Source organism: Nematostella vectensis, chromosome 13 (genome assembly GCF_932526225.1).
Source record: "Nematostella vectensis chromosome 13, jaNemVect1.1, whole genome shotgun sequence".
Classification (NCBI taxonomy): domain Eukaryota; kingdom Metazoa; phylum Cnidaria; class Anthozoa; order Actiniaria; family Edwardsiidae; genus Nematostella; species Nematostella vectensis.
The window spans coordinates 5,271,253-5,286,694 of record NC_064046.1 but is presented as its reverse complement, the minus strand read 5'-3'; the positions used below and the strand labels follow the sequence as shown (position 1 = coordinate 5,286,694).

The window sequence follows — 15,442 nt, the reverse complement described above, 5'->3', positions numbered from 1 at the left end:
CTTATCCACCCTTGCATTGTGTTGTTTTTGAGTATGGCTTATCCACCCTTGCATTGTGTTGTTTGTGTGTATGGCTTATCCACCCTTGCATTGTGTTGTTTGTGTGTATGGCTTATCCACCCTTGCATTGTGTTGTTTGTGTGTATGGCTTATCCACCCGTGCATTGTGTTGTTTGTGTGTATGGCTTATCCACCCTTGCAATGTGTTGTTTGTGTGTATGGCTTATCCACCCTTGCATTGTGTTGTTTGTGTGTATGGCTTATCCACCCTTGCATTGTGTTGTTTGTGTGTATGGCTTATCCACCCGTGCATTGTGTTGTTTGTGTGTATGGCTTATCCACCCTTGCAATGTGTTGTTTGTGTGTATGGCTTATCCACCCTTGCATTGTGTTGTTTGTGTGTATGGCTTATCCACCCTTGCATTGTGTTGTTTTTTGAGTATGGCTTATCCACCCTTGCATTGTGTTGTTTGTGTGTATGGCTTATGCACCCTTGCAATGTGTTGTTTGTGTGTATGGCTTATCCACCCTTGCATTGTGTTGTTTGTGTGTATGGCTTATCCACCCTTGCATTGTGTTGTTTGTGTGTATGGCTTATCCACCCTTGCAATGTGTTGTTTGTGTGTATGGCTTATCCACCCTTGCATTGTGTTGTTTTTGAGTATGGCTTATCCACCCTTGCATTGTGTTGTTTGTGTGTATGGCTTATGCACCCTTGCAATGTGTTGTTTGTGTGTATGGCTTATCCACCCTTGCATTGTGTTGTTTGTGTGTATGGCTTATCCACCCTTGCATTGTGTTGTTTTTGAGTATGGCTTATCCAACCTTGCATTGTGTTGTTTGTGTGTATGGCTTATCCACCCTTGCATTGTGTTGTTTTTGTGTATGGCTTATGCACCCTTGCAATGTGTTGTTTGTGTGTATGGCTTATCCACCCTTGCATTGTGTTGTTTGTGTGTATGGCTTATCCACCCTTGCATTGTGTTGTTTTTGAGTATGGCTTATCCACCCTTGCATTGTGTTGTTTTTGAGTATGGCTTATCCACCCTTGCATTGTGTTGTTTGTGTGTATGGCTTATCCACCCTTGCATTGTGTTGTTTGTGTGTATGACTTATCCACCCTTGCATTGTGTTGTTTGTGTGTATGGCTTATCCACCCTTGCATTGTGTTGTTTTTGAGTATGGCTTATCCACCCTTGCATTGTGTTGTTTGTGTGTATGGCTTATCCACCCTTGCTTTGTGTTGTTTGTGTGTATGGCTTATCCACCCTTGCTTTGTGTTGTTTGTGTGTATGGCTTATCCACCCTTGCATTGTGTTGTTTTTGAGTATGGCTTATCCACCCTTGCATTGTGTTGTTTGTGTGTATGGCTTATCCACCCTTGCTTTGTGTTGTTTGTGTGTATGGCTTATCCACCCTTGCTTTGTGTTGTTTGTGTGTATGGCTTATCCACCCTTGCATTGTGTTGTTTGTGTGTATGGCTTATCCACCCTTGCATTGTGTTGTTTGTGTGTATGGCTTATCCACCCTTGCATTGTGTTGTTTGTGTGTATGGCTTATCCACCCTTGCATTGTGTTGTTTGTGTGTATGGCTTATCCACCCTTGCATTGTGTTGTTTGTGTGTATGGCTTATCCACCCTTGCATTGTGTTGTTTTTTAGTATGGCTTATCCACCCTTGCTTTGTGTTGTTTGTGTGTATGGCTTATCCACCCTTGCATTGTGTTGTTTGTGTGTATGGCTTATCCACCCTTGCATTGTGTTGTTTTTGAGTATGGCTTATCCACCCTTGCATTGTGTTGTTTGTGTGTATGGCTTATCCACCCTTGCTTTGTGTTGTTTGTGTGTATGGCTTATCCACCCTTGCATTGTGTTGTTTGTGTGTATGGCTTATCTACCCTTGCAATGTGTGGTTTGTGTGTATGGCTTATCCACCCTTGCATTGTGTGGTTTGTGTGTATGGCTTATCCACCCTTGCATTGTGTTGTTTGTGTGTATGGCTTATCCACCCTTGCATTGTGTTGTTTGTGTGTATGGCTTATCCACCCTTGCAATGTGTTGTTTGTGTGTATGGCTTATCCACCCTTGCATTGTGTTGTTTGTGTGTATGGCTTATCCACCCTTGCATTGTGTTGTTTTTTAGTATGGCTTATCCACCCTTGCATTGTGTTGTTTGTGTGTATGGCTTATCCACCCTTGCTTTGTGTTGTTTGTGTGTATGGCTTATCCACCCTTGCAATGTGTGGTTTGTGTTTATGGCTTATCCACCCTTGCATTGTGTGGTTTGTGTGTATGGCTTATCCACCCTTGCATTGTGTTGTTTGTGTGTATGGCTTATCCACCCTTGCATTGTGTTGTTTGTGCGTATGGCTTATCCACCCTTGCAATGTGTTGTTTGTGTGTATGGCTTATCCACCCTTGCATTGTGTTGTTTGTGTGTATGGCTTATCCACCCTTGCATTGTGTTGTTTTTGAGTATGGCTTATCCACCCTTGCATTGTGTTGTTTGTGTGTATGGCTTATCCACCCTTGCTTTGTGTTGTTTGTGTGTATGGCTTATCCACCCTTGCATTGTGTTGTTTGTGTGTATGGCTTATATACCCTTGCAATGTGTGGTTTGTGTGTATGGCTTATCCACCCTTGCATTGTGTGGTTTGTGTGTATGGCTTATCCACCCTTGCATTGTGTTGTTTGTGTGTATGGCTTATCCACCCTTGCATTGTGTTGTTTGTGCGTATGGCATATCCACCCTTGCAATGTGTTGTTTGTGTGTATGGCTTATCCACCCTTGCATTGTGTTGTTTGTATTTATTGCTTTTCCACTTCTGTGTGACTCACCCTTGGCTATTATGCTGTAGTTACCGCATCCTTCAGCATGCCACGACGGTGCATGTCATGAACTCGTTACAAGTGCGTGCTACAGCTAGGCGCAGCAGACACGTCACCAGCGCCCAGAACAGGTGAGATTTATAGAACAACATCCTCTGAGACCCAGGCAACACTGTGAGACCCGAAGCGACTGATGTGCACTTCCTGTGTCCCAGTTCCCTGCGACGTGTAGATCTGTATTCTGTGTGGTTCTACCCTAACCCTGTATATTATTGAAATATGCTGTGGATTTGTATCACTTTTGTTCAAGTTATCATGTACTGCATGTTTGCAATCCTATAGTTCAGATCAAGACAAGCTGGTTGTGGTGCTGGACATTGAGAATCGAGTTGATGTAAGTACACAATTAACCTTTTGGTTGACCTAAACTTGCTTTTCTGCACTCATTCTAAACAGTGTTCTTATTTTGTTACAGAGCTCAGACTCCAATAGGCTAGGTGAACTGGAAGTGACTCAGGTTTCATGTGTCAGTCGGAAGTGGAGGTTACAACCTCTTAGCCACAACTGCAAAGGTAATATGCCCCACTAATCCACCACCACAAGGGTGATGGTAATATTCCCCACTAATCCACCACCACAAGGGTGATGGTAATATGCCCCACTAATCCACCACCACAAGGGTGATGGTAATATGCCCCACTAATCCACCACCACAAGGGTGATGGTAATATGCCCCACTAATCCACCACCACAAGGGTGATGGTAATATGCCCCACTAATCCACCACCACAAGGGTGAAGGTAATATGCCCCACTAATCCACCACCACAAGGGTGATGGTAATATGCCCCACTAATCCACCACCACAAGGGTGATGGTAATATGCCCCACTAATCCACCACCACAAGGGTGATGGTAATATGCCCCACTAATCCACCACCACAAGGGTGATGGTAATATGCCCCACTAATCCACCACCACAAGGGTGATGGTAATATGCCCCACTAATCCACCACCACAAGTGTGATGGTAATATGCCCCACTAATCCACCACCACAAGGGTGATGGTAATACTAATCCACCACCACAAGGGTGATGGTAATATGCCCCACTAATCCACCACCACAAGTGTGATGGTAATACTAATCCACCACCACAAGGGTGATGGTAATATGCCCCACTAATCCACCACCACAAGGGTGAAGGTAATATGCCCCACTAATCCACCACCACAACTGCAAAGGTAATATGCCCCACTAATCCACCACCACAAAGGTGATGGTAATATGCCCCACTAATCCACCACCACAAGGGTGATGGTAATATGCCCCACTAATCCACCACCACAAGGGTAATGGTAATATGCCCCACTAATCCACCACCACAAGGGTGATGGTAATATGCCCCACTAATCCACCACCACAAGAGTGATGGTAATATGCCCCACTAATCCACCACCACAAGGGTGATGGTAATATGCCCCACTAATCCACCACCACAACTGCAAAGGTAATATGCCCCACTAATCCACCACCACAAAGGTGATGGTAATATGCCCCACTAATCCACCACCACAAGGGTGATGGTAATATGCCCCACTAATCCACCACCACAAGGGTGATGGTAATATGCCCCACTAATCCACCACCACAAGGGTGATGGTAATATGCCCCACTAATCCACCACCACAAGTGTGATGGTAATATGCCCCACTAATCCACCACCACAAAGGTGATGGTAATATGCCCCACTAATCCACCACCACAAGGGTGATGGTAATATGCCCCACTAATCCACCACCACAAGGGTGATGGTAATATGCCCCACTAATCCACCACCACAAAGGTGATGGTAATATGCCCCACTAATCCACCACCACAAGGGTGATGGTAATATGCCCCACTAATCCACCACCACAAGGGTGAAGGTAATATGCCCCACTAATCCACCACCACAAGGGTGATGGTAATATGCCCCACTAATCCACCACCACAAGGGTGATGGTAATATGCCCCACTAATCCACCACCACAAGGGTGATGGTAATATGCCCCACTAATCCACCACCACAAGGGTGATGGTAATATGCCCCACTAATCCACCACCACAAGGGTGATGGTAATATGCCCCACTAATCCACCACCACAAGGGTGATGGTAATATGCCCCACTAATCCACCACCACAAGGGTGATGGTAATATGCCCCACTAATCCACCACCACAAGGGTGATGGTAATATGCCCCACTAATCCACCACCACAAGGGTGATGGTAATATGCCCCACTAATCCACCACCACAAGGGTGATGGTAATATGCCCCACTAATCCACCACCACAAGGGTGATGGTAATATGCCCCACTAATCCACCACCACAAGGGTGATGGTAATATGCCCCACTAATCCACCACCACAAGTGTGATGGTAATATGCCCCACTAATCCACCACCACAAGGGTGATGGTAATATGCCCCACTAATCCACCACCACAAGGGTGATGGTAGTATGCCCCACCAATCCACCACCACAAGGGTGATGGTAATATGCCCCACTAATCCACCACCACAAGGGTGATGGTAATATGCCCCACTAATCCACCACCACAAGGGTGATGGTAATATGCCCCACTAATCCACCACCACAAGGGTGATGGTAATATGCCCCACTAATCCACCACCACAAGGGTGATGGTAATATGCCCCACTAATCCACCACCACAAGTGTGATGGTAATATGCCCCACTAATCCACCACCACAAGGGTGATAATCTCCCTCATGGAGCAGTTTCGCTGTTGTATGCCAACATCATGTTATCCAAATCTTGAATCCCTTTTTCGTGTGTTCCATACATATAACGTGTACTTGGCCTATAGATATAACATGTGTTCATGTCCCATACACACGTGTTCTTGCCTTATACATATAACATATGTTCCATACATTTACTAGTCCCATACTGAAACATATGTTCTTGTCCCATACATATAACATGTGTCCATGTTCTATACATGTACCTAACATGTTTTCATGTCCCATACACACGTGTTCTTGCCTTTGAACATGAGAACATGTTCTTGCCCCCTACATATAACATGTGTGCTTGTAGATGGCGTGCTTCTGGTGCGGCCTGGGGAGACTATCATGACACAACTCAGCGCCTCCAAAGTGGCAGGTGGGCGACGATTGAATGAGGGATGTCCATAGATCCCTGTGTGGATTTATTACACAGCCGACTAGGGCTTTTTAGTCTTAATACTCATTTATCAGTACTCATTCATCTAAAGTAAAACATGTGTATGTTCAACAATTTGTGAAAAATTGCTGCTCACATTTTCTAAAAAGAAGGTTGATTTACTTAAATTAAGAAGGCTCAGATATCAAGATCTCCATTGAGCAAAAGAAACTTGAAATATGACAGTTACTTTGCAGCCAACTAACCAAAGACCGTTTGTAACGATTGATTATTAACCCGTTGTGATAGAACTATTTTCATTTTCTGTGTTGTCCATGTTGTAACGCAAAGGGTGGTCAAGCTCATTGTTTTGTCCTTTTGCAGATGACTCTTCCTCTAACTCGTTCGCCTTTAGTCACGTGTCATTCAAAGACAAGAATCTGGTGAGTTTAGAGGGACCGATTGAACATGATCTTGTGAGTGGGTTTTAGGGACATGATCTTGTAATTGGGGTTTGGGGACATGATCTTGTGGTGGGAGGGATTGAGGAAACATGATCTTGTGGGTGGTAGGGATTGAGGAAACGTGATTCTTCAAGTGGGAGAATTAAAATGGGGAACATTTCCCAAATTTCCCAAACTGATTCTGATCAAGAAGTTATATATTAATTTTTTTATGTATTGAATTCTTGTTCTTTGATCAGATTGACAGCTCTGCCACACCTGCAACAGATTTCTTCTTTCGGTCACGTGCATGGAAGGAGATTTGCAGCGGAAATAATTCCAGAAACACTTCGCTGGACATAGGGCTTGTGGTATTTTGGACGGTAAGCCTGAATATAGGCTTCTAGTATTTTGGAAAGTAAGTCTGAATATAGGGCATTGTGGTACTTTGGACAGTAAGTCTGAATATAGGCTTCTAGTATTTTGGACAGTAAGTCTGAATATAGGCTTCTAGTATTTTGGACAGTAAGTCTGAATATAGGGCTTGTAGTATTTTGGACAGTAAGTCTGAATATAGGGCTTGTGGTATTTTGGACAGTAAGTCTGAATATAAGGCTTGTAGTATTTTGGACAGTAAGTCTGAATGTAGGGCTTGTGGTATTTTGGACAGTAAGTCTGAATATAGGGCTTGTAGTATTTTGGACAGTAAGTCTGAATATAGGGCTTGTAGTATTTTGGACGGTAAGTCTGAATATAGGGCTTCTAGTATTTTGGACAGTAAGTCTGAATATAGGGCTTGTAGTATTTTGGACAGTAAGTCTGAATATAGGCTTCTAGTATTTTGGACGGTAATTCTGAATATAGGGCTTGTAGTATTTTGGACAGTAAGTCTGAATATAGGGCTTCTAGTATTTTGGACAGTAAGTCTGAATATAGTGCTTGTAGTATTTTGGACAGTAAGTCTGAATATAGGCTTCTAGTATTTTGGACGGTAAGTCTGAATATAGGGCTTGTGGTATTTTGGATGGTTAGTCTGAATATAGGCTTCTAGTATTTTGGACAGTAAGTCAAAAAATAGGGCTTGTAGTATTTTGGACAGTAAGTCTGAATATAGGCTTCTAGTATTTTGGACGGTAAGTCTGAATATAGGGCTTGTAGTATTTTGGACAGTAAGTCTGAATATAGGGCTTCTAGTATTTTGGACAGTAAGTCTGAATATAGGGCTTCTAGTATTTTGGACAGTAAGTCTGAATATAGGGCTTGTGGTATTTTGGACGGTAAGTCTGAATATAGGGCTTGTAGTATTTTGGACAGTAAGTCTGAATATAGGCTTCTAGTATTTTGGACAGTAAGTCTGAATATAGGCTTGTAGTATTTTGGACGGTAAAATAAGCCTCAAGAAAGAGCATGTAGTATTTAGGATGATAAGTCTGAATATAGGCTTCTAGTATTTTGGACAGTAAGTCTGAATATAGGCTTCTAGTATTTTGGACAGTAAGTCTTAATATTGGGCTTGTAGTATTTCGGATGGTAATCCTGAATATAGGGCTTGTAGTATTTCGGATGGTAATCCTGAATATAGGGTTTGTAGTATTGTGGATGTTAAGTCTGGATATTGGGCTTGTAGTATTTTGGACAGTTAGTCTGAATAATATGCTTTTAGTATTTTGGACGGTTAAGTAAGTTTGAATAAAGGGCTTGTAGTATTTTGGATAGTGATTCTGAATATAGGACTTGTAGTATTTTGGATGGTAAGTCTAAATATAGGGCTTGTGGTATTTTGGATGGTAAGTCTAAATATAGGACTTGTAGTATTTTGGATGGTAAGTCTAAATATAGGGCTTGTGGTATTTTGGACGGTAAAGTAAGTCTGAATATAGGCTTCTAGTATTTTGGACAGTAAGTCTGAATATAGGGCTTGTAGTATTTTGGACAGTAAGTCTGAATATAGGGCTTGTAGTATTTTGGACAGTAAGTCTGAATGTAGGGCTTGTGGTATTTTGGACAGTAAGTCTGAATATAGGGCTTGTAGTATTTTGGACAGTAAGTCTGAATATAGGGCTTGTAGTATTTTGGACGGTGAGTCTGAATATAGGGCTTCTAGTATTTTGGACAGTAAGTCTGAATATAGGGCTTGTAGTATTTTGGACAGTAAGTCTGAATATAGGGCTTGTAGTATTTTGGACAGTAAGTCTGAATATAGGCTTCTAGTATTTTGGACGGTAAGTCTGAATATAGGGCTTGTGGTATTTTGGATGGTTAGTCTGAATATAGGCTTCTAGTATTTTGGACAGTAAGTCTGAAAATAGGGCTGTAGTATTTTGGACAGTAAGTCTGAATATAGGCTTCTAGTATTTTGGACGGTAAGTCTGAATATAGGGCTTGTAGTATTTTGGACAGTAAGTCTGAATATAGGGCTTCTAGTATTTTGAACAGTAAGTCTGAATATAGGGCTTCTAGTATTTTGGACAGTAAGTCTGAATATAGGGCTTGTGGTATTTTGGACGGTAAGCCTGAATATAGGGCTTGTAGTATTTTGGACAGTAAGTCTGAATATAGGCTTCTAGTATTTTGGACAGTAAGTCTGAATATAGGCTTGTAGTATTTTGGACGGTAAAATAAGCCTCAAGAAAGAGCATGTAGTATTTAGGATGATAAGTCTGAATATAGGCTTCTAGTATTTTGGGCAGTAAGTCTGAATATAGGCTTCTAGTATTTTGGACAGTAAGTCTTAATATAGGGCTTGTAGTATTTCGGATGGTAATCCTGAATATAGGGCTTGTAGTATTTCGGATGGTAATCCTGAATATAGGGTTTGTAGTATTGTGGATGTTAAGTCTGGATATTGGGCTTGTAGTATTTTGGACAGTTAGTCTGAATAATATGCTTTTAGTATTTTGGACGGTTAAGTAAGTTTGAATAAAGGGCTTGTAGTATTTTGGATAGTGATTCTGAATATAGGACTTGTAGTATTTTGGATGGTAAGTCTAAATATAGGGCTTGTGGTATTTTGGATGGTAAGTCTAAATATAGGACTTGTAGTATTTTGGATGGTAAGTCTAAATATAGTGCTTGTGGTATTTTGGACGGTAAAGTAAGTCTGAATATATGGCTTGTAGTATTTTGGACGGTAAAGTAAGTCTGAATATAGGGCTTGTGGTATTTTGGACGGTAAGTCTGAATATAAGGCTTGTAGTATTTTGGACGGTAAAGTAAGTCTGAATATAAAGCTAGTAGTATTTTGAATGGTAAAGTAAGTCTGAATATAGGGCTTGTAGTATTTTGGACAGTAAAGTAAGTCTGAATATAGGGCTTGTGGTATTTTGGACAGTAAAGTAAGTCTGAATATAGAGCTTGTGGTATTTTGGACGGTAAGTCTGAATATAAGGCTTGTAGTATTTTGGACAGTAAAGTAAGTCTGAATATAGGGCTTGTAGTATTTTGGACGGTAAGTCCGAATATAGGGCTTGTAGTATTTTGGACGGTAAGTCTGAATATAGGGCTTGTGGTATTTTGGACAGTAAGTCTGAATATAGGGCTTGTAGTATTTTGGACAGTAAGTCTGATTATAGGGCTTGTGGTATTTTGGACAGTAAGTCTGAATATAAGGCTTGTGGTATTTTGGATGGTAAGTCTGAATATAGGGCTTGTGGTATTTTGGATGGTAATTCTAAATATAAGGCTTCTAGTATTTTGGACAGTAAGTCTGAATATAGGGCTTGTAGTATTCTGGACGGTAAGTCTGAATACAGGGCTTGTAGTATTTTGGACGGTAAGTCTGAATATAGGGCTTGTAGTATTTTGGACGGTAAATCTGAATATAGGGCTTGTGGTATTTTGGACAGTAAGTCTGAATATAGGGCTTGTAGTATTTTGGACGGTAAGTCTGAATATAGGGCTTGTAGTATTTGTGGGTAGTAAGCCTAAATACTATTTTTTTTTGGATTTGTTTTTTCAAAATGAAAATATAGCGTGTGTTTGTCTTTATTTTTCCAGTCTTCTTACATCGATGAGCATCTTCAAAAGAAGACTTTGTCAGGGCAGAGTCACGTCACCATCAGTACCCTTGCTGAGTCCCTTGCTGCCGTCAAACCACAGGTATGCTGCTAAGTTTCTTGTTATAGTGTATATTTGTTGGGTATTAAATGAAAAAAAATTGATTCTCTTTTTTAGCCCCCACCAACAGAGTTCACAACACCATCAGTACCCAGTCCCCTCGCGTCCATAGACAGCCGTGAGCTTCTGGTTAAATATTCAATCAAACACGAAGCACATATTTCCCATGACTTCACTTCTTCAAGGTAATATGGTGCAAATATCCCATGACTTCACCTCTTTAGGGTAGTATAACACACATATCCCCTGACTTCACTTTTTCAAGGTAATATAGCGCATATATCCCATGACTATACCTTTTTAGGGTAGTACAGTGCACATATCCCATGACTTCACTTCTTCAAGGTAATACAGCGCACATATCCCATGATTCACCTCTTTAGGGTAGTATAGCGCACATATCCCATGATTCACCTATTTAGGGTAGTATAGTGCACATATCCCATGACTTTACCTCTTTAGGGTAGTAAAGCGCACATATCCCCTGACTTTACCTCTTTAGGGTAATATAGCGCATATATCCCATGACTATACCTCTTTAGGGTAGTATAGTGCATATATCCCATGACTTCACCTCTTTAGGGTAGTGTAGTGCACATATCCCATGACTTCACCTCTTAAGAGTAATATAGTGCACATATCCCCTGACTTCACCTCTTTAGGGTAATATAGCGCATATATCCCATGACCTCACCTCTTTAGAGTAGTATAGTACACATATCCCCTGACTTCACCTCTTTAGAGTAGTATAGCGCACAAATCCCATGACTTCACCTCTTTAGGGTAGTATAGTACACATATCCCCTGACTCCACCTCTTTAGGGTAGTATAGCGCACAAATCCCATGACTTCACCTCTTTATGGTAGTATAGTACACATATCCCCTGACTTCACCTCTTTAGGGTAGTATAGCGCACATATCCCCTGACTTCACCTCTTTAGGGTAATATAGCGCATATATCCCATGACTATACCTCTTTAGGGTAGTGTAGTGCACATATCCCATGATTCACCTCTTTAGGGTAGAATAGTGCACATATCCCATGACTTCACCTCTTAAGAGTGATATAGTGCACATATCCCATGACTTCACCTCTTTAGGGTAATATAGCGCACATATCCCATGACTTCACCTTTTAAGGGTAGTATAGCGCACATATCCCATGACTTCACCTCTTTAGGGTAGTGTAGTGCACATATCCCATGACTTCACCTCTTTAGGGTAATATAGCGCACATATCCCCTGACTTCACCTCTTTAGGGTAGTATAGCGCACATATCCCATGACTTCACCTCTTTAGGGTAGTGTAGTGCACATATCCCATGACTTCACCTCTTAAATGTGATATAGTGCACATATCCCATGACTTCACCTCTTTAGGGTAGTGTAGTGCACATATCCCATGACTTCACCTCTTAAATGTGATATAGTGCACATATCCCATGACTTCACCTCTTTAGGGTAGTATAGCGCACATATCCCATGACTTCACCTCTTTAGGGTAGTATAGCGCACATATCCCATGACTTCACCTCTTTAGGGTAGTATAGCTCACATATCCCATGACTTCACCTCTTTAGGGTAATATAGTGCACATATTCCATGACTTCACCCATTGCTTCAATGTAGCATGGTTTGTCTTGCTAATGTTTTTTGCAATAATTTTGAGATATATAAGATATATGTACCACGCGTACATATAAATAATAGCATTGATTAGAGATCTGTTTGTCTCTAGGCTGGTGTCTGTGCCTGTTGATGTCATTCTCTATAATTGTTCACAATCCATGATACAACTGTACGTCGAAAGATTGATTAGGTGAGTAAAAGCAACAAGAAGAACGTGAAACAACGGCGACAGCAACAACACCATTAACAACAATAGAGGTCACAACTAATATGACAAAAACTACCGATATCTTGGGTTGTTATATTGCATACTTGCCTGTTTTCTGCTGTTATATCGTTCACTTGCCTGTTTTCTGCTGTTATATTCTATACTTGCCTATCTTTAGCTGTTATATTGTATACTTGCCTGTCTTCAGTTGTTATATCGTACACTTGTCTGTCTTCAGTTGTTATATCGTATACTTGCCTGTCTTCAGTTGTTATATTGTACACTTGCCAGTCTTCAGTTGTTATATCGTACACTTGTCTGTCTTCAGTTGTTATATTGTACACTTGCCTGTCTTCAGTTGTCATATTGTATACTTGCCTGTCTTCAGTTGTTATATCGTACACTTGTCTGTCTTCAGTTGTTATATCGTATACTTGCCTGTCTTCAGTTGTTATATTGTACACTTGCCAGTCTTCAGTTGTTATATTGTACACTTGCCTGTCTTCAGTTATCATATTGTACAATTGCCTGTCTTCAGTTGTCATATCGTATACTTGCCTGTCTTCAGTTGTCATATCGTATACTTGCCTGTCTTCAGCTGTTATATCGTATACTTGCCTGTCTTCAGTTGTTATATCGTATACTTGCCAGTCTTCAGTTGTTATATTGTACACTTGCCTGTCTTCAATTATTATATTGTACACTTGCCTGTCTTCAGCTGTTATATTGTCTTCAGTTATTGTTGCCTGTCTTCAGCTGTTATATTGTACACTTGCCAGTCTTCAGTTATTATATTGTACACTTGCCTGTCTTCAGCTGTTATATTGTATACTTGCCTATCTTCAGCTGTTATATTGTATACGTGCCTGTCTTCAGCTGTTATATCGTACACTTGCCTGTCTTCAGTTGTTATATCGTACACTTGCCTGTCTTCAGTTGTTATATCATACACTTGTCTGTCTTCAGTTGTTATATCGTACACTTGTCTGTCTTCAGTTGTCATATCGTACACTTGCCTGTCTTCAGTTGTTATATCGTATACTTGCCTGTCTTCAGTTGTTATATTGTACACTTGCCTGTCTTCAGTTGTTATATCGTACACTTGCCTGTCTTCAGTTATTATATTGTACACTTGCCTGTCTTCAGCTGTTATATTGTATACTTGCCTATCTTCAGCTGTTATATTGTATACGTGCCTGTCTTCAGTTGTTATATCGTACACTTGCCTGTCTTCAGTTGTTATATCGTACACTTGCCTGTCTTCAGTTGTTATATCATACACTTGTCTGTCTTCAGTTGTTATATCGTACACTTGCCTGTCTTCAGTTGTTATATCGTTCACTTGCCTGTCTTCAGCTGTTATTTTGTACACTTGCCTGTCTTCAGTTGTTATATTGTATACGTGCTTGTGTTCAGTTGTTATATCGTACACTTGCCTGTCTTCAGTTGTTATATCGTACACTTGCCTGTCTTCAGTTGTTATATCATACACTTGTCTGTCTTCAGTTGTTATATCGTACACTTGTCTGTCTTCAGTTGTCATATCGTACACTTGCCTGTCTTCAGTTGTTATATCGTATACTTGCCTGTCTTCAGTTGTTATATTGTACACTTGCCTGTCTTCAGTTGTTATATCGTACACTTGCCTGTCTTCAGTTATTATATTGTACACTTGCCTGTCTTCAGCTGTTATATTGTATACTTGCCTATCTTCAGCTGTTATATTGTATACGTGCCTGTCTTCAGTTGTTATATCGTACACTTGCCTGTCTTCAGTTGTTATATCGTACACTTGCCTGTCTTCAGTTGTTATATCATACACTTGTCTGTCTTCAGTTGTTATATCGTACACTTGCCTGTCTTCAGTTGTTATATCGTTCACTTGCCTGTCTTCAGCTGTTATATTGTACACTTGCCTGTCTTCAGTTGTTATATTGTATACGTGCTTGTCTTCAGTTGTTATATCGTTCACTTGCCTGTCTTCAGTTGTTATATTGTATACGTGCCTGTCTTCAGTTGTTATATTGTACACTTGCCTGTCTTCAGTTGTTATATCGTACAATTGCCTTTCTTCAGTTGTTATATCATACACTTGCCTGTCTTCAGTTGTTATATTGTATACTTGCCTGTCTTCAGTTGTTATATTGTACACTTGCCTGTCTTCAGTTGTTATATCGTACAATTGCCTTTCTTCAGTTGTTATATCGTACACTTGCCTGTCTTCAGTTGTTATATTGTACACTTGCCTGTCTTCAGTTGTTATATCGTACACTTGCCTGTCTTCAGTTGTTATATCGTACAATTGCCTGTCTTCAGTTGTTATATTGTACACTTGCCTGTCTTCAGTTGTCATATTGTATACGTGCCTGTCTTCAGTTGTTATATCGTACACTTGCCTGTCTTCAGTTGTTATATTGTATACTTGTCTGTCTTCAGTTGTTATATTGTACACTTGCCTGTCTTCAGTTGTTATATTGTACACTTGCCTGTCTTCAGTTGTTATATCGTACAATTGCCTGTCTTCAGTTGTTATATCGTACACTTGTCTGTCTTGGGTTGTTATATCGTACAATTGCCTGTCTTCAGTTGTTATATCGTACACTTGCCTGTCTTCAGTTGTTATATCGTACAATTGCCTGTCTTGGGTTGTTATATCGTACAATTCCCTGTCTTAAGTTGTTATATTGTACACTTGCCTGTCTTCAGTTGTTATATCGTACAATTGCCTGTCTTCAGTTGTTATATCGTACAATTGCCTGTCTTCAGTTGTTATATTGTACACTTGCCTGTCTTCAGTTGTTATATCGTACAATTGCCAGTCTTCAGTTGTTATATTGTACATTTGTCTGTCTTCAGTTGTTATATTGTACATTTGTCTGTCTTCAGTTGTTATATCGTACACTTGCCAGTCTTCAGTTGTTATATTGTACATTTGTCTGTCTTCAGTTGTTATATCGTACACTTGCCTGTCTTCAGTTGTTATATCGTACAATTCCCTGTCTTGGGTTGTTATATCGTACACTTGCCTGTCTTCAGTTGTTATATCGTA

General features: G+C 40.6%; 1 protein-coding gene across 2 annotated transcripts in view; it reads left to right on the top strand.

The window, feature by feature from the left end:
* The window catches only part of LOC5518021 (trafficking protein particle complex subunit 8), a 28,890-nt gene that overhangs the window by 12,249 nt on the left and 1,199 nt on the right, over positions 1–15,442 (top strand). The window contains exons 18-26 of one of the 2 annotated variants that reach the window (XM_048721248.1): positions 2,858–2,959; positions 3,171–3,222; positions 3,304–3,400; positions 5,931–5,996; positions 6,381–6,439; positions 6,700–6,822; positions 10,436–10,537; positions 10,613–10,740; positions 12,295–12,375. In XM_048721248.1, coding sequence (XP_048577205.1) covers positions 2,858–2,959; positions 3,171–3,222; positions 3,304–3,400; positions 5,931–5,996; positions 6,381–6,439; positions 6,700–6,822; positions 10,436–10,537; positions 10,613–10,740; positions 12,295–12,375 — 810 coding nt within the window. Of the gene's footprint in view, positions 1–2,857; positions 2,960–3,170; positions 3,223–3,303; positions 3,401–5,930; positions 5,997–6,380; positions 6,473–6,699; positions 6,823–10,435; positions 10,538–10,612; positions 10,741–12,294; positions 12,376–15,442 lie in introns of both variants that reach the window. The other variant, XM_048721247.1, reaches the window with a different exon arrangement.